This window comes from Anopheles merus, chromosome 2L, assembly GCF_017562075.2.
Source record: "Anopheles merus strain MAF chromosome 2L, AmerM5.1, whole genome shotgun sequence".
In the NCBI taxonomy this organism is placed as follows: Eukaryota; Metazoa; Arthropoda; class Insecta; order Diptera; family Culicidae; genus Anopheles; species Anopheles merus.
In genome coordinates this window covers 24,950,193-24,974,053 of record NC_054083.1, presented here as the reverse complement: position 1 = coordinate 24,974,053, position 23,861 = coordinate 24,950,193, and the positions used below count along the sequence as shown (strand labels likewise).

The 23,861-nt window shown below is 44.4% G+C and overlaps 1 protein-coding gene across 2 annotated transcripts in view; it reads left to right on the top strand.

Annotated features, from left to right (window-relative positions):
- LOC121591574 (cyclin-dependent kinase 14) overlaps positions 1 to 23,861 on the top strand; it is a 131,823-nt gene that overhangs the window by 72,396 nt on the left and 35,566 nt on the right. For both annotated transcript variants that reach the window (XM_041912256.1, XM_041912257.1), the window contains exon 3: positions 13,976 to 14,170. In XM_041912256.1, coding sequence (XP_041768190.1) covers positions 13,976 to 14,170 — 195 coding nt within the window. The remainder of the gene's footprint in view (positions 1 to 13,975; positions 14,171 to 23,861) is intronic.

Genomic DNA, 23,861 nt, shown 5'->3' with positions numbered 1-23,861 from the left:
CGATGGTAGTCGAAAGATGAAGGGCTCACGCACCTGGTGTGTGTTCAACAGCATTGGATTCCAGCAACTTCTTCAGTGAGTGGCTGCTTCAACAACCAACAGCATACGCACATGAAATTATCACATCTAATACTGCATTGGCCCCGTATGTGTGGAAGGACAATGGAGGAGCCGCTATAATGACGAGCTATACGAGATGTACGGCGACCTCACTGTCGTACAGCGTATAAAGCTCGCCAGGCTCCGGTGGGCTGGCCATGTTATACGCATGGAAACGGACGACCCAGCCCGTAAAGTCTTTTTAGGCCGTCCACAAGGACAGAGGAGGCGTGGTAGGCCCAAATTGAGGTGGCAAGATGGCGTGGAGGCGTCCGCCATTAAGTCCGGGATAACGGACTGGCAGACGAAGGCGCGAGACCGTGAGCGGTTTCGGACACTCCTGAGGCAGGCCAAGACCGCAAAGCGGTTGTAGTGCCGGATAACAGAACAGAATACTGCATACACTTTTAGTAATAACAAATACTCGGAGGGCTCGATCTCCGCCAGAATGTCAAGGAAAATTTCCTTCGACACACGAATTTTTTTCTTAAATCTGAAATTAACAACCACGAAATGAAACATGTATAACGCGGTTTGCACAAATGATCCGTATGCTTAACTCACGCTTGGTTATAAAGCTGTAACGGGTCGAAAACACTTCGAAGCAGTCGGCGCTGTTTTGCCAGATCTACCGTTGTTTCTTCTTCACTGCCGCTATCGTCACTTACGAAGTGGGATAAAATCATTTCGATGTTTTAAACAAGGATTGTTAGCTTGATAAACGATCGTGTCTTAAATAAACTTGTTTACGTTTTTTTGTTTTGATTTTGAACATTTTGACACATCGACACAGCTTTAACGAAAGAAAAAAATTAACGAAACTTGTCTGTCACAAGAACGGTTTCAAAATGCATACCTATTTTCCGTTTGTCTTGACGCACTTGTCTTGTGTCATTTCCGTTTGTGTTTAATAATCGGGCCTATTGTGTCGATTTCAACGTCTTTAAAAATAAATCCATTTTAGTAGGACGTGCACCAGTAGGGTATCGCACATCAACGCACATTCGAAGCGAAGCAAAGCCCATCAAAGTATTAACCTCAATTTAGCACGTTTCAACACCATTTTCGGAAGCGATTGGTTCACGCACATACGACGCGTTGATTTAACACCACATGGTACCACGTTAGAACTCACGATAGGATTTTCTCTCTCTCCTCTTCTTGGAAAACTCGAACCACCCCGGGACGTAGAACAGTAGAGCCCAAATTCGTAAGAAACAAAAAAAAAACAACCTTTCTGAAAAAACCACAAACACGCGCTCCAATACGGTTGCGGTGGCTAGACAAAGAAAGCTCTGTGTGGGGGTCGCCTTTGAAAAAGAAGCGAACATACGTCGAACCCTAAGGTCGTGAGGAAGTCAGCCAAAGAGTCCTTATTTTTTTCGCCTGTCACAAACAGCGAATAACAATAATACTTGCTGCTTCTAACCAGAACACGCGACTTGGGAAACCAACGAAAAACACACTCACAATACATTATTTGAGTTCTTATGTTAAAATTAGCATAATAGTGATAACAGGCAAGCTTCTGGGGTTTTCGGGGAGTAAAAAAAAGCCCTTTAAAAATAAAGCAACGTGCGTATGTGACACTTTAGAGCGCGGTTGGGAGCCTTTTGATGCGAAATGTCGTCATGGAAAACCGCTTCTGGAAGGATGTCTTCCCAATTTAGGCCCTTACCAAAGATTCTTTTGCACAAACGCTTCAAGAAATATCCTCACAGCTCTCCTGTCTTCACCTCTCACGTGCGTGTGTGTCACGCCGCCGGTCGTCATCCGGCTGGCGAAAAAACCCGGCAAGAATTCGTAATGACTTGTTTTCGTCTTTCTTGCACCATTTTGACGTGCGTCCTATGTGCGCGCATAATACCGGCGCCAACTGCGTATTTTGCGTCGTAGCAAACACACACACACATCACACACGCATGTATCCGATGTGTCCTTAAGCTGCCTGGGAGAGCTTTTCCCGTTGCTCCTTATTACGTTACAAAACGACAGGGAGTAGTAAAAATAAGGCAGGGAAAGCCTAGAGGTAGAGGTAGCCTAGAGTGTGTCCGTACATGATGATGGTTGTGTTCCGCGAACTTGATTACGGCATTAATGGGGCGTTTTTCCGCTACCGTTGGTGTGTGGGCGCGTTTTTCCACGGCCCCGTGTTGTTGTTGGTGATGATGATGATGGTGATGTCTGCCTTTTCGGGACAAGAAGGTGGATGCGTGTCCGCGCGCACGGGACGGTTGGGTTTCGCGATGGCTCATTTCACAGCAATGGCGCACGTCTTTTGGCGCTCGGCAAAGCTACGAATCTTTGCAGTCTCTGATGGAAATTGTGGAACTTCAGTGTACGTGTGTGTTTGTGGCTATATAGCACCTGCAACCTGTTTGCTTACCAAGCTGGAAAAGACCCTCGCCAAAGGGTCCTGGGACGGTTATTGGTAGGGCAGCGTTAAATAAGGAGCGGCTTTGTGCAAACCATTTCCAGCCTTTTTTAGGACTTCTTTCCGCGAGAAAAACATCGCGTAAAACTTTCACGGCTGTGTGATTTTGTATGGTTCTTGTAATGTTTGCCGCGTTGATTTACTGTGAATTAATGAGCGTTTTCATGTTTTTCTATTTCTTTCACTCTCTGTAGGTAAGTGATGGCCCCATAACATCCCATCTGGTAGACGGAACATTCCTTCAGTTGACAGGAGATTATTTGGTATCACGGTGTTATCTGACTTTAATTTGAGGTTTTGGTGAGCCTATGGATGTTTGTGATTATGTATCCACAATTACTGAGGCTTTAATGAAGATATTTTTCCCGAAAAAGTTCTCAAACATGCGCCAAACAAAGATTTATGTACCGTAAGCCCTATATACGATCCAAGAAATACCGTAAACGCGCTCTTTACAGCTGTTGCTGATGTTAATGTCCCCCGTAAATTGCATACCTTTCACAAAAGCAAACCCCGACTGTACCAACCACCAATATAGTGCCCTTGGATGGTTGCCCAACTGATGATGTCGCAGCTGTTTCAATAAACTTTGATTGGTCTAATCAAACAGTGCCCCGTTTACGGAAACGACAGCGCAAATCTTCTCAGCGTTTTGGTGAATCAGTACGGTATCGAAGCGTCATTCTCAAACGGGGCGCGGTTTTTACGGACAGAGAGGACTCATAACTCTCTACTAGCAAACCCACAACAACAACCACGCAAATGTGCTTGCGCAACGATTACGACCATCTGCTGGTGAGTGTGGCCCTTGTGGTCTCGGAGCAGTGGGTGTTTTTGAGGAAGTGGGCTTCTTGGGCAATGTCCTTAGGCATCCTTCAAAGACTTGCTGAGATGTATGACAACCACTCACACCTAACCTTCAGATTGTGTCCTATGGGACGTTATGTGTGTATGTTAGATGTCAGTAAACGGTTGTTGCGGATTCGTTCGCCGTCAAACATTGGCAGAAATTTCCTTTGCAACCTCACGCAGCTTCCTAAAATCATACTTTACGCTGTTCTTACATTAAATCGTGCATAAAGAGTCGTTTGCATATGGTGCTCGTTTGTGTTTGATTGATTGATTAGTTTCTCCGCGATCGACCCATTTCCGTTGGTTCCTTTTCTAGACGATTCTTTCATTCTGGAAGATTGCCTTTTTTCGATATTTCATTGAGAGCAGATTGTACAGAAACAAGACCAATCAACCAAGAGCGATGGGAATGGGAAGATCAAACATAAACGAATGTTATCACGACCACCCCCCAACATGGAGCATTTTTCTCATTGCATCCTATTGATAGTGTACAAACAAATCGCTGGCAGTATTTCTGCTTGCAACGGCGTAACAAATGCTTTATCAATTGAGTAATTTCATTCTGGTTTTTTTTGTGTGCCTCATACAATCCAATGAATCACCACTCAGACGTGTGGAAGCGTTTTGATAGCTCAGTAGCCCGCATGAATGAATTTATGCGCTAATTAAGTTAATTTAAAATAGTATTCCATACAAAATCAACATCAACATTACACTCACTGACCAATGGCGTTGTTACGGTCAGACCCGCATGTATTTTCAAATTTGCACCCAGACGTCCGTCTGTTTTATGATGATGTGCGCTAATTGAATAATATTTTGCACTGGTGGCGCTGTGGTGCAGCCAGTATGTGCTTATTTTAATTACTAAATTGTATTATCGGTTTCCATGGATTAATGCGTATGTATGATTAAAATTATAGCTTTTAATTAATACCCCGTTATAGTGCGCCTGCTAGCCGTTATGGGAAATTAATTCGATACTAATTTGTTTCAACTTCTCAGCATCAGAATCGAGTCTATGTGCTCCGCCAGTGAAGCGTTATTAACATTGATCGTTCGAAATGGCTGAGTCATATATTTCTCTGCGCTGTAATCTGTAGTACGAAAACAAATGAAATGTGAGCAAATTTGTACATCAACCGATCGATATTCGCTGTCGTTTAAGGCGCAATTGGCATAGTAAAAGCATGACCAAAGAGCCGTCATAATTAACACACAACCTATCCGGAACACTCGAGGCCAATTTTTCCAGCAAGGCGCCCTTGTCCGGGCGATAAACGTGCTTAGAATATTTATGTCCCTCCCCACAACCTTCAATCAGAGCATGGCCGCTCAGCCCGCCGTCAGGCACGACCGTCGTCCGGTGTCGGCTCCGGTTTATTAGTATTTTATTCACATACGATTGTTTTTGTGCAGAAGGTTATCGGCGAAGTTCATGGCATTACAGCAAGAGTAACAAAAATAAGCCCTTCGGCGACAAAAAGGTGGCGTCTCCTGTTTCATGTTCATGGTTGAATGTACGTCAGGGAATTGTTTTGCCCGCGGCGGAATGTAACCAAGTAAAGAGAGAGAAGAAAGAAAAAAAAAAAACTCACATACAATCAGAAGGTCAAAGGTCGTCACGGAATTATTAATGACATAGTGCCACGATAAGGAAATGTGGTCATAAATCACAAAGCGTTTGTTTTTATTATTTTTTATTTTTTTGCTAAACTGAAACTAAAATGTTATCCTGAAGTAACATTAGGCATGTGAGATGAATGATAAGTTCAGGCAGTTGCTAGTCGGTATTTTTGATACAACTTGCAATTCATGAAAAAGGAAATCATAATTTGTAAATGTTTTTAATGCGTAACGGCAAAATATTCACAAATAATTCATAAAATCCTTGCTGTTTGATGCTAACTGCACCATGAACACAGGGTACGACCCACCAAAAATTCGGACGAATGTCAGACAGCTCATGTAGCACACCATCAGTGTGACACATGATATGAAGTGCGGTTCCAAAGATTTCTTGCTGACATTTGCTCTGCTTCGTACGTGAAACCATCTTTCCACCTTGCATGCGTTCCGGTGAAAATTCTCTCCGTGCAATCAAAGATCTGGTTGCACTGGTGTGTAGCGACTGTCTGCTCTGCTAGCTCCTTGGGTAGGTCCATACAATGTTGCACTGTGGAGAAATGGTACCCATTGCTGGTGAGTGTGGTGGAATGTCAAATAAATCTGCACCCTGAGAGTGGCGTTGGTGATGTGTTGCGGTTGCCACATACCGCTAACGTTTGTGACTTTTAATTAAAAGTGCCACTCGTGCCCCGCAACCGTGGACACACTTCTGCAGTTCGTCTTCTTGTGCTATGCGTTGGAATTCCATATCAATAACACGAAATCAACGGGAGCGCGCGCGCACACTCATTGGATGGTGGAAATTTTTGGTGGAAATCTACATACTCCAAAAAAGCGGATGGTGAAAGGATTTTTTGTTTCATGTGAAGTGGATCATTCATCAGCAGCAAATGAGGTAGCTCGAAGTATGAATCCGCTGGAATATTTGCTGCGCTTCATTGGCTAACTGATGCGGTTGTTTGTAGACCGCAATGGCAACGCTGTGTGACGCTCGTTATTTTAAGGCATGTGGTTTGGATTAATTTACCTGATACGGGTTGTGAAGATATTTGCGATACGCTTAATGAAGGTAATTATTTAAATCAAACATTGATCAATCAAATCAAGGCTATGCAATGCCCGAGACTGCTTGCATGGTTATAATTTAAATTAAAATATAGTTTGATGAAGCACGAAGCGAAGTTTGTAGAATTGAAGAGCAGGAATATATGAGAGGGTTGTATGATTCCAACTTGTTTTCTGTATAAAGGGTTAGAAAATTCCCAATTAAAATTATCTTTTATCATCTTTTTTCGAGCCACCTCGAAAAGGATCTTCAAAATAAACTTTATCTTACAAATTACTACAAAAAATGTATCAACTTGACGGTGAGCTGACTTGATTGCATGAATAGAATGCTCTTATACATATAAACAATGTATTATAATTCTTCGTTCGTTTTAGTTCAATCTGTTTGCAATAGTCATTGGACCTCTTTAAAATGAATAACAAAATGATGTTGAGATGATGTCTCCTGTTTTTTCTTATTCAATACTCTGTAGTTATACTATCCTTTGTTCGTATTTGTAGCTTCTGGACGTATGACAAGCTAGTTACTGGTTATACTGGTTAAATACTGATTAACGAGTCATACATTTAATGAATCTGTTACAAAACCGTTTGTCAAAAAGCGGATCAGTTTGCCCATTGTAATATTTGCACAACACCTCCAATGATTGTTTTAAACAAACACACATCGGTTGTTCCACTTCTATAGTTGACACTGATTTCCGATTGCAGAAGGTTTATAAACCGCTGTCGGTATAAAGTGTCCGGAACAACACTCAAACAAATCGCCGTGCCGTGTCACCAAATAATAGATGAATCCGTTCGCGACGCGCTCGTATCGCCATGTAGGCGAAGGAAAAGCATTTGTCAGAGCACATATCGGCATAGCCGGACAACGAAATAGTAGTAAGCGCAAAAGCGTGGAGAGCACCATGGATGTGAACAAAACGGAACACGCCACGCCAACAACCTGCACCGGGAGCCCTTGAAAGCCCGTGGCTGTTGCCATTGTCAACGTGTGACATAAATAAATTGATTCACAGCAATTAGACTAATTGCAATTAGTTTAATTACTTTTTGCAATTACGGAGGTTGCGTTACGAGGTAATCCAGGGTTTTGCGCGCCGAGATGGCGCTAAAAGCTTGCGTCGCGCTGGCGGCCAACAGGAAGCATCCATTTGGCGGGCTGGTGCAAACAAATCGATGTGTGTGAGTCAGCAAAAGTAGAAGCTAGAAGAAGTGGCAACAGCAGTAGCACCAGCAGATGTTGAATTGAATGTTTGGGATGGAGATGGCTTTGGATGCTTCCACCGCGGGATGATGATTTAAACGTCTGTCTTTTCTTGGTGGAGGTAATTGTTTCGAACTCAATTTGGATACAATTTCGATATTTGCCTGGAATCATCATTCGGTTGCAAAGACTAATGATGTTTCAACCACCCCCAGCAAGTTCTTGAAGTGCGGCAACACGTGCGCGCTCGCGCGCTTCAATTAAATAAGCATTTAACTAGACAAATGGAAGCAATGATCATTAATTACAAATGGCTTTCTAATCGAAACCTTTTAGCTTATGTTGATTCTAATGTAAGCCGTGGGCTTTAGTTGTTTGAGTTGATTTTCGTAGAATCATCGCAAACGCGTTGATGATTTTTTTTTCGAAACTACTCGACAGAATTCGTTCAAAACACATCCTTCAAATGAACTGTAATGAAGCAGAAACATCAACCTCATTAGTTCCTGTGCGTCTGTCAAGGTATCAAGTATCATGCTCGAGTCTATCAACCATAATTGTCATCAACTGACAACGGTTTATTTACCACTTGGTATGCCCCGCACTCTGCCCTTGTCAGCCATTAAGCATCATTGACAAAACTTTCATTCCCCGACAAAGCTTCATTTTACAGCATCGCACGTCGCACGGGCGTTAGAGAGCAATGTTTGCTAGTTATTGAATTTTCTGCTCTGGAAAATAGTTTCCCACTAACAGCATTTCCGCCATAGCTAAGTGCTGCTGTTGCTATCTTCCCCAACCCCATACAAACCCAGCTTTCCGGTTATCCAAAAGAGCCCCTCCCGACGAGCAACCAAGCGGTGGTGTGGGAAGCGAATGAAATCACGCAATAACGTGCGCATCTCGTGCGACCTCCAGCATCGTCGTACACGGTGCTTTCGGTGCCGCTAAGTGTGTACCTACCACTAACTTTCTTTTAAGTAGTATTACATCTCAGACAACACTGGTACTGGCTGCCGTCTGCCTCCCGTTCGGCCGCGGGAAGCTGTTTGCAAATAGATCTTCGGCGTGCTTTTGCTAAGCCGACGGAAGCGACCGAAACGAAAGAGTTGTTCGTATAAATGTCTGCAATGGCAAGTCCCATTCCCTCAACACTACCCGTACTTGATCTCTCTCTCAGCGGACACGCTCGCAATACGTTCCCAAAACGTTAAACCACAAAACGAGAACTCTACACCGCGAAACGCGTTTGCCGCCGGCGTGAACAGTTTTCCGAAAGACTGGGTTAATTAAAATACAATCGTTTGACGGCAGTTTGTGAAGTTAATTTTCCACTTTTCAATTAAACATTTCCCGGCCCGTTGTGGCACTGTGGCATGTCGAAATCGGGACGGGTATGACAAGTTTTCGGCCGGCCCGGAAACCGCGTCGAAACTCCCGCGGCAATAGCTGTGGCATGGTATGGAGGTGTTGCTTGTGATTTATGAAGATGTTTGCAGCCACAATTCTTCAAGACATAATCAGCCGAAACTGTTTTATTCATTGTCAGTGTGCGTACAAGCGCGCAGTGGTAGTGATTGCTACCGCTCATTTGACTTTTCGTTTGCCGCCGACTGCGCTGGCTGGGCTCGTTGTCAAGTTCGATCACGTCCCGGTCGGCGGGAAACAAAGCAAATCAACTTTGCCTTCGGGCGGGGCCGAATAACCACAAAATGTAATCGGAACGGCTAACGGAAGACCGCCGCCGCCGGCTATTTGTGGTAAGAATTTTTGCTCCTTTCGCCTCGAACTCGGCAGCTATTTTGAGATCTTTGCCTTCAGTGTGGTACAAAATGGGACGAACAAAAAACACGTTGACCATCGAGCGACTCTCCTGAGCTCTAGCGGGCACTCGCTGGCATCCAGGACGAACGAAACACTCGCCCAATCGAAACCGGAAGGCATGCAGTGCCAAAATGAGAGTAATTTGTGCAGAGCACCAATTACTTTTGTTCCCAGCCGGTTCCAGCCCCCGATCACGTACCAGACACTGGCCCCCGACCGAAAACTATTCGATTTGGACGGATGGGCGGAAGAATGTTCAATTGCTACGGGCACTTCGGGGATGCGAACTTCTTCAAAAAAAAAAGAATAAAAGCGAAAAAAAAGCCAATAACTTGTAAAACAATTGGGCGCAGCTCTGAAGTAATGATGCAGTGGAAATTTATGAAGACGACGATATTCGCAATTCAAATGCGGAGACGTGCTCGTTCGTAACTAGTTTGCGCGTGCATCTACAGACAAAGGAGAACTTTATCCCGTAAATAAACTGCAAGCAAGAGGTCCAAACCTTGCAGCGCACATTTAATGGATGTCGCTCGTAGATGGGGTTTTGTGTTTATTCACAATGTTCTACAATTAGCAGGAGCAGTAACATGAAAACAAATCACCATAACGAGTCGCCAGTAGTGCTACCAAGTACAAAGTTCTACCAAAGTTTGCCATGGCAAGATGAAAGTCTTCTTAACGAATAAACTCGCAAACATTATTCCCACGACCACGAACCGGAGAGCTCCCGGGAGGACCTGCCACGTGCAATTTATTCTTCGAATCACTGCCACCATCTTGCGGGTGGTCAACGTTATTCTTGCGGATGGCTACTAGCTGAGCCACTCCAAAGAAGAGGACAACAAGAAAAAGCATAGAACGACAAAGCCAAATTAGTCCTGTGCACGAAACATCAATGGATTCGAGAGTAATTTAATCGAAGATTTTCTTTGATTTTGATGTTCCAATGTTTGTAGGAACGACTGGAAACGACCACTGGAAAGCCACACAACCAATCATCAGTCCCCTTCGTAACTTTAAATGGGAAACTTTTTAGCTGGCACAACAATAGCCCTAACCTAATCAACGATCAAACCATCCCGAGAATCGGGCGATGGCCGATGGATTGCAGACCGTCTTCAAGCGGCCATTTGAAAATGTGATTTTCCTCCACCTTAATGTACGCATCGCAAGATAAATCGGGGCTGTAGGAAAGCCGTCAAAGCATGTGCCGGGCTAGTGGCTAATCAATGCATAAAATGGATATGCGGCGTGACCAGTATGGGAAGAACGATCCTTCTGATAAAACTGGGAGACCAAGTTATTACACAGGAAACCAATCAAAGCTAAATTTTCGTTTGCATACGAGCCGAACGCTTGATCGCCGTTGGTTTCGAGGAAAAAGGCTAACTAATAACATTTCTCTCGCTCTCCCTCTCTCTCCCTCGGCTTCGTTGTTGACCTTTTCCCTATTAAACCGTCCTGCAAGGGAGTCAGACTACAACGGTCGGGATACGTTGGGAGTTGTTTTCTGGCGAAATGTTTGTGTGCTAGCGCACACAGCGCACATCCATCTGAATAGACTCATCCCCATTCTCATTCCCGTTTGCAGCCTCAAGCTCTGCACACCGAGAGTGGCCATTTGGGCAGCAAGGCTGACCATGTTTGCATAGGTTCTGTGCTGATTTCAGCAGCATCCTACACTCGATCCTCATATACCATCCCCAGCGTCATCCAACTGGCCATGTTTACTCGTATTTTCGCTGTGTCCGTGTGTATATGTTTGTGTATATGGGCTGTGTACACGCTGTGTCCTATTTTTGTTGCCTACCTACGACGTCGGTTCGAGGTGTATCCTGTTCACATCCTGTTTTACGACGCTTGTATGCCGTTGGTCCTACGGCGGGGCAGACACAGAGGTTTTCTGTGTCAAGGATCAGTGAAGTGTTGAAAATGAACTGCATACACAAACCAGAAACGACTACCGCCATTTAACACATCTCATGAAACATGGTACAGGGAGAGAGAGAGAGCGAGAGAAACTAGAAGCGAAAGTTCATTACTTCGTAGCATCCAACGGAGAGGTCAGCGAGGTGCAGCTCTGGAGTATCAGTAACAGGGATGCAATCGTTAGCACCGGAAACGGTTACTCTAGGCACTCTGAACGGTCTCTGTGTGTGCCTGTGCGCGTGTGTGTGTGCCATGACAATCCCTGTGTTCTACACAAACGAGACCCCGCTGCACCGTGGCAGTGTGGTGTAAATCCATTTAAATTTAAATTTCCATCATCCTAATACCACCACGTCGACATCTGGCCGGATTATCCGCTCCAAGAGCGCACGTCGCGTGGAAGCGAAGGTTTTCCCGATGACTTTGCAAAACGGTTGCTCCCTTGCACCACCACCCGGCCATTTGCCCGGCTCGGTTGTTGGGGGCAGGTAATTGACCCAGTTTTTGGTTTCCGCTTGGTCACGCCCAAGGACCAAATCCCTGGGATGCAGCCCTCTTTCGCTCTCAGTTGTGTCCTTCGCGCTCTTTCAATATTCCAGTGCTGGTCCTGGTGGTCCAAGGGATGGTGAACTATTCCGAAGGTGGCTCGTTAGTTGGATGGAACTGATGGAACACCCAGCTCGGGACATTACACCAACCTGTGTGAAATCCCTGATAGGCCAATTTCGACCCGATCCTGTGCCGTATCATGCTGTCATCTTCAGCGAGCGACCACAGAGCGACCGGAAGAGGCAACTGTGGACTCCCACCACTGCTCGATTGCCCCGTGGAGACGATTATTCATTCATGCAGCTTTCTTTCCATCCTTGGCTATTGCTATTTCCGCCGCTACTGCTGCTGCTTCTATGTGCGGTTTAGGCAACGGATACTTCCAGGAAGCTGGATTTTTTTCCTGTGTCCGTGTAGGTGGACTTGTATTAGGCAAGGTGGGACACTTTTGTGCTTCTGTTAGTCCTGGGGGCGTTCGCTCTATGCATGGCATATCAGACGCAGGCACCGTCTCGTTAGTCTCGCGCTGAATGATGCAGGGGTGCGTTACATGACCTCGTCGAATGTTCAAGGACTTCGAGAGCGAATTGACGGCGCGACAAAGGCACCTCTGCACGCTATAGAAGAGAAAGCAGAGCCTCTTAAGGTCAAGTGTTTGTGTACAGAGCAAACTCATGTATGGCACCTTGTACAGGCTATTTATGGGACTCAGAAATAGCATCATTTTGTCGAGTAAAGTCGTTTGAAATGAAAATGATTAAATGAAAATATTGTATGTGCCTTATTCCTAATCAAAATGTTACCGTTACATCATTTATGGTAAAATAACGTAATTTAGAGGCATTTTCCCTTCATTTTTTTTTTAAATAAAAGTTCAGATAACTAAGTATCCGCTAAAGCAAACAAACCTTGACAGAAAGGATGTCGTTGATGGAGGGTGCACAATCGCCGGGGACATTATTTCCACCACCATCACCACTTCAAGCAGCAGGAAGTGTCATTAATCAACGGTTGCTTCCCCGAGGCGTCCCGCTACGCGAGGCCGGTGTAGGCTATCCTCTGACAGCAAATCCACGCTGATGAATGCCTGATGAAGTCTTCCACGCGTGAAGTGAAAAGTGGTTCAACCCACCGACCGAAGGATAGCATGGGTGTGGGGGCATCTCAAATTAAAACGACACAAGAGAAAAGCAGGAGCAGCAGAGCAACGTCTCGCTACACGTCCCAGTCAGTGTCCCTTTTTGCAATGGTGTGGAAGCGTTGTTACATTTTTTTTACGCGTGCACGTTGTACGGTGCTGCTGTCGTTATTGTGCGGGATTTTTACACATTGCTGCTGCGGCGCTCTTTCTCTCTCTCTCTGTCGGGCGACAATTATCCTGCGCTCTGTTTTTGTCGCATTTCCCCGCGGCTTGTGTAAAATACAACTTGCCACTTGCTAAATGGCTAATCGGAGAGTGCTTTTTTGCGATGGTACTTACCATTATCTCCCGGGTTATGCGTTATGGGGCCGCCGCCGGTCGGTGAAAAGAGGTGTCCCCAGGCCGGGGCCGTACCGTTTGCTGGCAGGACGAATTGCGACACTCGAGAGGATAATTTAGCACGCAAAATGGTAGGCGAAAGCAAAGTTTACGTTTTGTGAAATTATGTGCTCTTGTTGTCTTTGGATAGAGAGCATTTAATTTAATTTTTTTTGTATGAAAATTTGAACGATTTTTAAGCTTTTTTCTTCAATTTTATATTTTATTTGACATTAAGTTACATCTCTTTTAAGCTTCTCTTTGGATTAGGAGTGAAAGAGACTTATATTCTATATTTATAGAAAAGTTCCTTCTTACTGAAAACAAAAACTTTGAGCACAGATCACAAAATTCAATTACTGTGTTAAAAAATAAGCAATTAAGAAAAAATGATACTGATAGTAATCCTAATCATACGCTCCAGAAAGCAAGAAATAATTGAAACATTCATTGTTCATTGTTCATCTTTTTTCGAATTAAATTTTTGCTTAGAGAAATTATAAGCGAATAATCCTATTCATGTTTATTTTCTATCAAGCAAGGATGACAACGAGTAGTTAACCTTGTGTCTCGTAAGCTCCACATCACATAAGCTCCCGAAATCTCAACTCTTTGTCAGATACCGATGATGTACAGTTCTACCCTAACCAATGCTATGTCAACAGTCTTAAATTAAAAGCAAACAAGAGCCCTGGCAAACCTTTCCTCAGCGTTTACAAGCAGATTACAGCTACGCAGCTAATAAATTATAATTCACAACACCAGTGCACGTTGATGAATTTTCGTCTTGCCCTCCAAACTTAAATATGTTTCCATATTTTCATTACTCTACCTCTCTCTTTCTCTCCCTATACAGCGATATCGCGCGAGGAAAGCGACGACTCCACGCAGCAGAACAACCACCATCACCTTCCGCACCATCACCATCATCACCACGGACATGGTCACAATCGTGGCGGTAAAGTGCCCTTCAACGGTTACACATCCGAGGAGTACCTCGACCGACTGGAACCAAACGGCAACATCCCGGCCGATAAGTCCTACAGCAAACGTAAGTGAACTACATGAACGGGGAGGGAAGGGGTAGCTGATACTGACAGGCTTGCGCAGCTTACCTTGACAGGCCTGTCAACTGATGCGGGGAATGGGTTTCCGAATTTGTTCGGATTCTGATCGACTAAGACAGTACTTATGTGATTTTTTAAGCAAACAAAACAGAGTTTATAGCATTACATCCTCGGCAAAAATGAAATCCTTTCCATTTTTCTACACAATTTTCTGGTAAGAATTTTTCCAAGGGCTTTGGTTTTTTTCCTTCCCTATCCTCACACTGTCATCAGAATCAACGCCTCAGGAAAACACCCCACACCCCACAGTTCAGCAATCGCCTTCGATGATGTGTCTGTCCGTGTGGCAAAAACAAACTTCCTGTTGAAGCGCCTCACCATGATGATGGTTTGGAAGCAAAAAAAAGGCCCAGCCCTGTCACACTAATCTGTTTTCTTGCGCTTAAACACACCGTTTTTGTTTGCCGAACCATTTTGAATGGCACGAAAAATCGAAGCACGAAACACGGTGTCGTCTTCCGTGGTTGGAGGTAGAAGTTTTCTTGCCTCGTCTTCTGTGGCATTATGTGTGGCGAAGAAGGGAATAAAGTTTACCCACCCCTCGGGGTTGGCAGTTACGTTACTGACAAAGAGTACGTCTCTAACCAGGGGCACAGGTTTTTTCGCTCTTCCAAAAAAACAAAAGGAGGTAAGGAAGTGCTAATGGTTTTTCTAACTTTTTTCTCCCCCATCCCTGCCGTCTTGCTGTTGGTACTTCTTTCCAAAATTTGGTCCAAAAATTATGGAGGCAACAACACGGCTAGAGGCTTCTTTGTTTCCGGCCGTCTCGTTGCTCTTCAGGCGAACAAATTACAATCACGATTACGCAACGAAAACTCTTCCGGCTTGCCAGGCCATCCCTAGGCTGTTTCTAGGCTCTTTCTTGGTTGCTTTTCTGCACATCCCTCCAGAAGAAGCCAGCCGAAGAGGGCAAATAACAATGCAGCGAGGGAAAACAATGGCAAGAAGTGGCCACGTGTCTGTATTGCTGTTTCTTTTTGAGACAAAAGTTTCATCACATGCGTAAAACGAAGTGGTGCGAGTTTGGGTTGTAGCCGTTATACTAGAAGCGAGAGTTGTCGTAAATCGATTTTTTATTGATTTTTGTCATAAAAGGGAATACATCCTTTGGAGAGTTGCAGCATGATTACACCAACGTGAATTGTTATTATTTTCAATAAAACAAGTGTTGTGTTCTCGCGCAATGTGTTTTGGAAAATATGATTTTCTTTTGCTCTCGTTATTTCACCTTAGTCTTTGCTTTTTTTACATCGCAAAAGAATGTAATGCCATCAGCTCCAATCGATTCGCTGGGAAATTTTATGCATAGAGTGCTATATATATGTTGTTCCTATAGCACAACCTTTCCCATACCTGCGGGAGCACAACTGTACGCCATTCCATTTTTCCCAAAAAACCAAAGCCAGCTCTCTCCATTATTTGAGTGATTTCTGGCCCGTTCGTTCCACCCAACCCGTGCAGCCGATATGCGACGGGACGGACGGACGGTACGAATGTGTGCAATGCGCGGCCGGCATAAGGCTCCAGGATATTTTTATCCGAGCGCAAATAAATTTATGATTATGGCTCGAGTCGCATAACTTTATCGCAACAGCGCCAACATATATAAAACCGTAAACATAGCGAAAGCAACTCGCCGTGTGCATGTTTGCGAACAAAAAAAGGAACGTTCTAGTGCTATCAGCTCTAGAGCTAGCTTCATTGATATCGAGCCAAGAATTGGGTGTGTGTGTGTGTGGGGCCACATGAAAGCACTTGGCGAGGTTTGGAGCTCGCCATCGAACGGAAGGGTTTCCTCGAGCCGAGGAAAAACGTTTTTTTTTTGGGTTTTTATTTCTTCTTCTGGATGGCTGAATTTCTTGGCCGAAAAGCAGAGATCGAAGGCGAAGGAACAAAGCAAGGCAGAGCCCCGTAACTGAATCTAATGAAAGTGAATGGGTGACAATATTTCATCCCGATACACACACACACATACATCGGTCCACACTAAACGACATCCATCGACTGTGGAGGCACGAAACTCCATCCAGTGTGTGTATGTGTACGTGTGACTTAGTAGTAAGTCACAAAGAGCCAGTAAATAACTGGCGTCTAGTTGTCCCGTCAGTTCCCGGCCGCCGCTGCACGGCGTTGTTGTTGTTGTGTGCTTTAGCGTCGCATTCTTGTCGTAGATTTGGCAGGATGAATGTGTGTCGTAATAGATAAAGTGAAATTTATGCTAAAATTCCTTTTTCTGCGGTTGTAATACAGACATTCGAGCGAATTGTGAGCCTTCAAACCTCGTCTTGAAATACTCAATCCAAGCTGTTTTGTGTGAAAACTGTTTTTTTTTTTTCGATACAAAAATACGTTTTTGTTTTTCGGAAGAAAACTTTTCTCTTTTCGTTTATTGTTGTCTCAAATTAATGCAATTATACCTTTATTGGTCCCTTCCGCACCAAGACCAGAACATAAAACGATTTAATCCGATACGACCGTCACCTTACGTGAGTGAAAACTTAACGCGTGGGGGAACTTTTGGCGCTGACAGCTAAGAATTATTTCCAGAACACTACTACTACCATCATCACCACCGTAAACTAATCGGTGTTACTACTGTGCTGCATGCAATAAACTTTCATTTCTTTCACCCGATAGGTGGAAGTCCTAACAAGTCCTTTAATTTACTTTAGCCTTTCTTTCGAATGTTTTTGGCGGCAACTTATTATGTTTTGGTAGGTGACAAGAAAGAAAACCGACAAAACAAGAGCTGATTTTTTGTGATGAATTAATTAAAACTCGGTTTTACGCTACTTTTCTGAATCCACCAAATGTCTGGAAGCAAACCCAGCTCAATCTAGGTGTCACGGAAAGAAGAAAATATAAATACACCAATTTTGAATGTTCGTGGCACTTTGAAGGCTTTGTTAGGAGCTTTCGTGGCTCTCAAATGGGCAGATGGCGAATGATTACAAAAAAATTGTTTACAACATCAAAGTCGTGCTTGCTTTTCCACTGAAAGTCCTTCCGAAGTAAATGGTTGTGAAAAGTGTCGTTAACAGGTTAATGGGTGACCGTTTGCATAAAAACGTATTTAACGTTTTGCTATAATTCTTTGACCAAATGTTCGATACCTCTTTTTTTTGCCTTTAGTTGAGTACGAATATAACTTTTCCATTTTTATTTCCTTAGGAATAAGGTAAAGGTGTGGAGAAGATGGAGAATATGAACACTAAAGGGTTTTTAAAGGACCAGAAGTTTCCGTACCACTTTACCACTTGTGAAGCTTAACCGTATCTGTCCAAGTCATAACTAAGCAAGTTTAGCTCGACAGTTTCCCCCGGAAACCCTGGACGACCGTATCGCGGCTGCTCGTAACGTAAGGATGTAAATTATTTTCTTGAAATGTGACACCCAACCTTCCACTACGCACTATACCGTGCGGTGTTAAAAAGGCGCCGTTATGCTTCGCGGGCCGAGATTTGCCCGTTGGTGGTGCGCTTGCAACGACCGGCCAGGAGAGAAGGTCACCAGATTTACGGTGCGTCGTTTAGGTGGAATTTTATTTATGGCTGTTTTTGAACAACTTTTCACGGCCGGCAGGTTGCTCGGTGCTTGTCACCCACCGCGTACCCCCGTAGCTTACGGGGAGGAAGCGTGGACGGTCACGCACGGACACGGGATTCATGCTGTGCTAAGCCGTTGAAAAGGTGCCACATAGAGCTCTGTACCCCAACGCTCAACAAGTTTTAGACGAAGACGACGAACCGGTGGCACAATTTAATGGCCCCATTTTGTTAACCAAAAGAGCTTATCCGTAAGTTGGAATGTTAAACGGCTTGGCGAGCTTGGCTTTGAATTGTTCGTGTTTCTTTAACTGAAAGGAACGGGACTTTTTCATGGAAGAGAAGATCTTTTTTTTCTTCTTTCGACGCACCTTGAAAACGGAAATTGTGCTTTGATTGTTCGCCATTCGAGCACGCGCTCCAGGAAGTGCTTTTAAACACAAGATCCATTTCATCTGGCTGAGTTGTTTCGTGCGGTTTTTGCCGGAGTTGGTTCAGCCCCCTCCTCCATCGTTGCGCTTTCGATTGTCACGCGTCGTCCGTCCGTCTCACGACTCAATTTCTCTGCGCGCTCTGCTAAATGGTTTCTCGTTCCATTAATTTTAATTAATCACTTGACGGTCGGTGGCTACGCTTGAAAAACCGACGTGAGTTCTCGCTTCTGCACGGGAAAATTCTACAAACGCTAAAGCATCATGAAAACAACGCGCTTGTTACTACTGCTCGCTCCTGTTCTCGGATGGAGAAGCCCGGTAGCTCACTCGGTCGCCGATCTAATTGGAAGCACTTTGCGTGCTTTGTGTTCATTAATTTTGCATTCAATTCATTTCCGTACGCGCAGGTGTGAAGCAGGGGCCAGCCCAAATCTTGGACTTTATTAATGTTGTTTTAAAAATTGACAAAATGTTGGGACGGGATTTGTGTGAAGACCGTTGTTGTGCAAAGTTCCAAATTGTTTTCAAATATCTGTTTGTTTGTTTTTTTAGGTTTTGTGGTGTTGGCTAGCAACGATGTTCTATGTATCGACTGTATGCATTGATAGTTAATTTTAATTTCATCCGGATTCATTCCATTAGTGAAACATTTATTTTCGTTACCGATTCGGCCCCATTAAAACATACGACCCCCTGCACGCCCAGGATTCCTTTCGATGCTCAGACTGCGGCAAGGAAGTGAATTCGGAGAATGAGACGTTATGTTTGGCACTGGAATTGCTCGATGCCATTTTCAAATTAGAATTTGTATAACAATGTATGTGTGTGTGTTTGTGTCCCTGGGTTGGGCATTATCGAGTTCCGTGAAAGTTGTGCCATGCAATTGCCGGAACGAAAAAAAGTTTTCCCCGCACGCTCGCGTACACGTACGTTTGGCTTTTTTGATGTTTTCTTCAAAATTACTGAGGGTTTTTTTTATTCTTCTTCGACAAAGCATGTAAGCACTAATCGGTATCAATGGTTGTTTTTGCACGGGGGTGGCAGATGTGGTGGAAAATTCGCAACTTTTTCCCTTTTTGGTCAACGATAAACACACATCGCAGAGGGTGTCTCTTACGCTCGAAGTGTTATTCCGAAACTCGTTAAATAGACATTTTTCCTTGTTTGTTGGGAATGGCAAAGCAACGGCAAGAAACGAGCAAAGCTCGTGGAAAAATACCTTGTGTCGAAGTAGAATCGCTTGGCAGATGCCATTTGGCTGGTACACGTGGTAGAACTGTGGTAGCAACGTGGTACTTCAAACAAGATTCCCAAAAAAAAAAACCCTTTCTACGACCTTTCTCTCTGGTCTCCACACCATGGAGACAGTACATTGGAAGCATAAAACCGGTCTAGACTGGTTTTATGTTGTGAAGTTCTCTTCAATTTCTGCACGGTCCTGTGCACCAACAGCCCAGCCCCGGGGTTTTACGCCTACGAGATAGTATCGTAATGCAATATTCCGCTCTGCCCTCCGTAAATGGGAATCAGAAGTTGTTTGTACCTTTTTGCCGTTTGGTTGATTAAAGTTTGTCCACTTTTGATGCTTGGAAATGGGACGGGACATCGACAAGGTGGAGATATGATTTCTATTCTACCGACCGAACCGTGGCACCATCTTATGCTACCATCTTTAACCTGCACTTGAGGACGTTCCGTCTGCCACTTTAAATACATTTTCAGTCCAGGACACTTGACGCTGACGTTGGTTCGGCTGCCGTAGCTTGTGGTGCTACGATTCTTCAAAAAGGCACATCTCCAGAATATCATTGCTGGGATCTGCGGGACGAGTGAAGTTATTACCTAAGTACTAAGTAGTAATCCCTCAGAGGCGGCCGGGTTGCCTGTCGTTCTCGTTGGCTGGAAGCAAAAGTTATCCCACGACAACGTGCGCCTAGTTTAATATTGTAAGCTCCAGTGTTCAAGATGCTATGAATTCTCATGGGGATGATGGAGCAACGTGGTCGTTGTGACAAAATCCCAAACAGACTAGCACGCCGCTGCCAAACTAAAATGTAAAGTCGACTCGCCGAGCTGGAAAGTTAAGTGATGTCGTGCTGTTTTGGAAAGTTTGGCAGAAGAAGGTGGCCGAAAAAGCAAGTTGGAGCAGAATACGCAAATTTCTATGCATAAGCATCGGTGTAAAAGTTGACAGTATTAAGTGCGCCACGAACTCCTCCACGGCAATAGTTAGCGCTAGTTACAGCTCTGAGTTCCACAGAATCACAGAAAAGTTGTTCGGTAGTTGCTATGAATGGTGCTCACCATGGTGCTGTACTTGGCCATAAGGATTAAACGATCGGAGCTGGCAGCTTAATAGGATGATAAACTGTTTATTTCAATTTAATGCCTATGCTGAAGTTCATGTTTAAAAACCTTCTTGTTAGACAATAATCGTCCATAAGTTCGAAAGATATCACCCACAGTTTTTTTACAAAAGGCTTCCATTTTTGTAGACAAAAACATACACAACCTACACCTGGTTCCGCCATTCAACAGTGCTGAGTCGAACGGAACCGGCCAACCCTCCAAAAAGACATCAATTATTCATCGGATCAATCTTTATTAATACGCACTTTTTGACACGTGATTTGCGAAACGAACAAGACAGGACCGTGATTGGCTTTGGCACGTGATGCGGAACCTTCCTGTATATCCAAGAAGGGGACGCGGACGACGTGTGCATTAAATGGCAGAAAGCAACCATTTCCCTCAAGCGCGCCTTGCTTTACAGCCGATGTATTTTCTTTCTTATTTCAACAATTCAGTTTGCTGGTAGCTGCTTGCAGAGGAAAGGAGTAGAAAAATCGATTTGAAAACGCAGCACCGCTTTGCCCGAGAATCGATACCTGTACGCAGGCCCCTGGTGCGTCCCTGGAGAGATCCCCGGAGACGACGCGTCGGAGTTCTGCACGCGCCCGCCTAGCGATTGGAGCGGTGTGACTGATAGGTTGTTCGGTTGTTCAAATTCAATTCCATTCCTGGAAGAAAGACAACAGTTCCTCCGGTGAGGAATGTATCTTGAATTTCCGAATTGTTGTTGTGTTTTCTCCCTTGATTCCTGCGCTTCATACACGAACTTCAATTTACCTGTGGTGTGTGTGCGCGCAAGCAATGAAGGAATCGAAGCGGGCTTCTCAAGTAACTAAAGGAATGTGTACGGTCTCTGTCTTGCTAGCGATGTTCTTGATTGGATGGGAAATATATTTCCGTACGGGGGGTTAGGGATTGAGCCGAGCCGAGCACTTTATCTTTTCCCATTTTTGGCAAACTTTCTCGCCCTCCTCGTCCGCACGGACATACGGACATCCCACAGGAATCGATCACTCAATTGAATTGATTTTGGGGGCTTTGGCACGCATCGCTGCATGTAGGTGCCCGGTTTTTGGAGGGTGAAAATGGCAACTTCCTAGGCATATGTTGCGCCCGTGTGTACACGCGTATGCATGTTTGTTAGAGCGGTGAGCAACTAACTAATCTAATCAGTGTGAAACGTTATCCTGTTGTAGCCGGGTTGGAGGCGGCAATCAATAAAGGATTTGATTGCCTGGAGAATGTGGCGAGGTGTTTGGTAATGTTGCAGCGTGCCGTGCCAGCATGATCGATTAGCAATCAAAGGAGAGCTGCACACGTTTGCTTTTAATTAGGGTATCCTGCGGTACGTTCATAGGAATTTAATTCAATTCCATTACGTTATATGGTCAGATTTGGTAATTTTGAAGTATGATTTAAATGCATAACAGAAAAGCTATTATTATATCCTAAAAAGTTGGTAAAATTAAAGTAACATCATCCAATAATCCACTACGATGATAGCAGCCGGAACTTTAACGATGATATCTTTATCGGCCAACGCGAAACGTGACCATGGTTGGAGCGAAACGATAATAACGTGCCTGTACTTCGTTAGCCGGAACGGAAATGGTTGCTGTACCACAAACCTCTCGCAGAAAAGTGCCGTTTGCGTGTGTCACAACTGTGTGTCTAGCACGAAAGTCTCGCGGGAGTTGGAAAGGCGATGGAGCCGCTTCACTCACCGCTAGAATGTGCTACATACGCTTATGAATTACTATAATATAAATTTTCATTCCTTTCAAATTATCCGACATCGCTAGCGATCGCTGCTGCACCCTCCAGGAGAACTACCAAGGAGCGAGCTCTACTGGGAGAGGTGTGGCGCGTTCTGTCAGCATCATTAAGATTGGAATGGATGATATCCAATCGCGTCTTGAACATTCTTCGATTAAAAGAACGAGGAGCTACGGGGAGGGAGAGTTCTCGACATTTGCTGTCACAACACACACAAACCCGCACTGTGCACCATTTTCTCAATGCGATCGATTTTCATGCCAGTCAGTCAGAGTAAGGGACGATCGTTACTAGCGCGTGGTGTATTTTCGCTCTACGATTTGAGCTGTCATTCTGACGAAATGTCCCAAAATGACCCGCTTGTCGGCAACCGTTGTCGCTGAAGCTGTTCAATCGATATGAATTTATTTTCATCATAATTTGTTATTGGCGTGTCTGGTTGCGCAGGGTCCTTCTTAGAAGCTGCTTCGCTTTCCCTTTGCGTTGCTACGTAGATGCCCATGCAAATGAGATTGTGTCCGTTCGAAATGTTTGGAATATGATTTTGAGTTTGTGTTGTTTTTGCTTGTTGTGAACCCACCGCACACCGCACCAAGTGTTTACGTATGCTGTCGGCAATTTAATTTATTGCTGCGTGTGCTATCAATAAAAAATAAACAGCACCGATTGATCGTTTGATAGGAAAGTCTCCTACCGACTTGCTGGTAGTAATTAAGTTTACAAGAGAGAGAGAGAAAAAAGTTAACCTTGGAAAAATGTAAATGAAAAGCTAGTCAAGTCGTTGGAACCAACTTTGCCTTCGATGTTTTACGCTGTACAGAGAAAGTAAAGCACAACTGTTCACTGTTATGCAACACTACATCTTTATTAGCACGAGCAGATGGAGTTTTGCCTCCTTTTGTGTCCTAAAAACATATAAATTGTACCAGTTGGCTGTCATAGAGCGCGAAAGTGGAACAAATTTTAACGAAATTGGCAACAAGAACAAAAAAAACGAGACACACCCGGCAATCGTACTACAACGCTCATGGCTGCACCTTCGTTACGCTGACTGTGTGATGCAATTTGCTCGCATAAAAAAGGGCGGGCAAATGTTTACTCAGAAGTGGAAAAGTTTAGTAAAAACAATTTTGCTCTACTACTGCAGCCAAAGATACCGGGAAACTGGGACCCGCGACGACGATGGAAACAATCGTACATCAAGCCACTTTACGAGCCGCAGCAGCGAGCTCGGGGTGAAATGCACCCGTGGAAATTAAAACCGGCGCCGCGACTATGCTGCGAGTGTGCGGCCTCGGGCGTGCGGCTCGGGATATCCGGCAAGCTTTGGGTGTACGGAGAGATGGGCGGGTTGAATAGTTCCTAGAACGTAGAAGATTGTTTCCAAAGGATGAAATGCTCCATTTAAATGTTTGAAACTCCTTATTTCGATTCCAAATTTTTATGAGCATTGTCTTTTTAAGTTGTTTGAGGGTTAATCAAGCAATAGTTTTATCAGATTTTTGAGT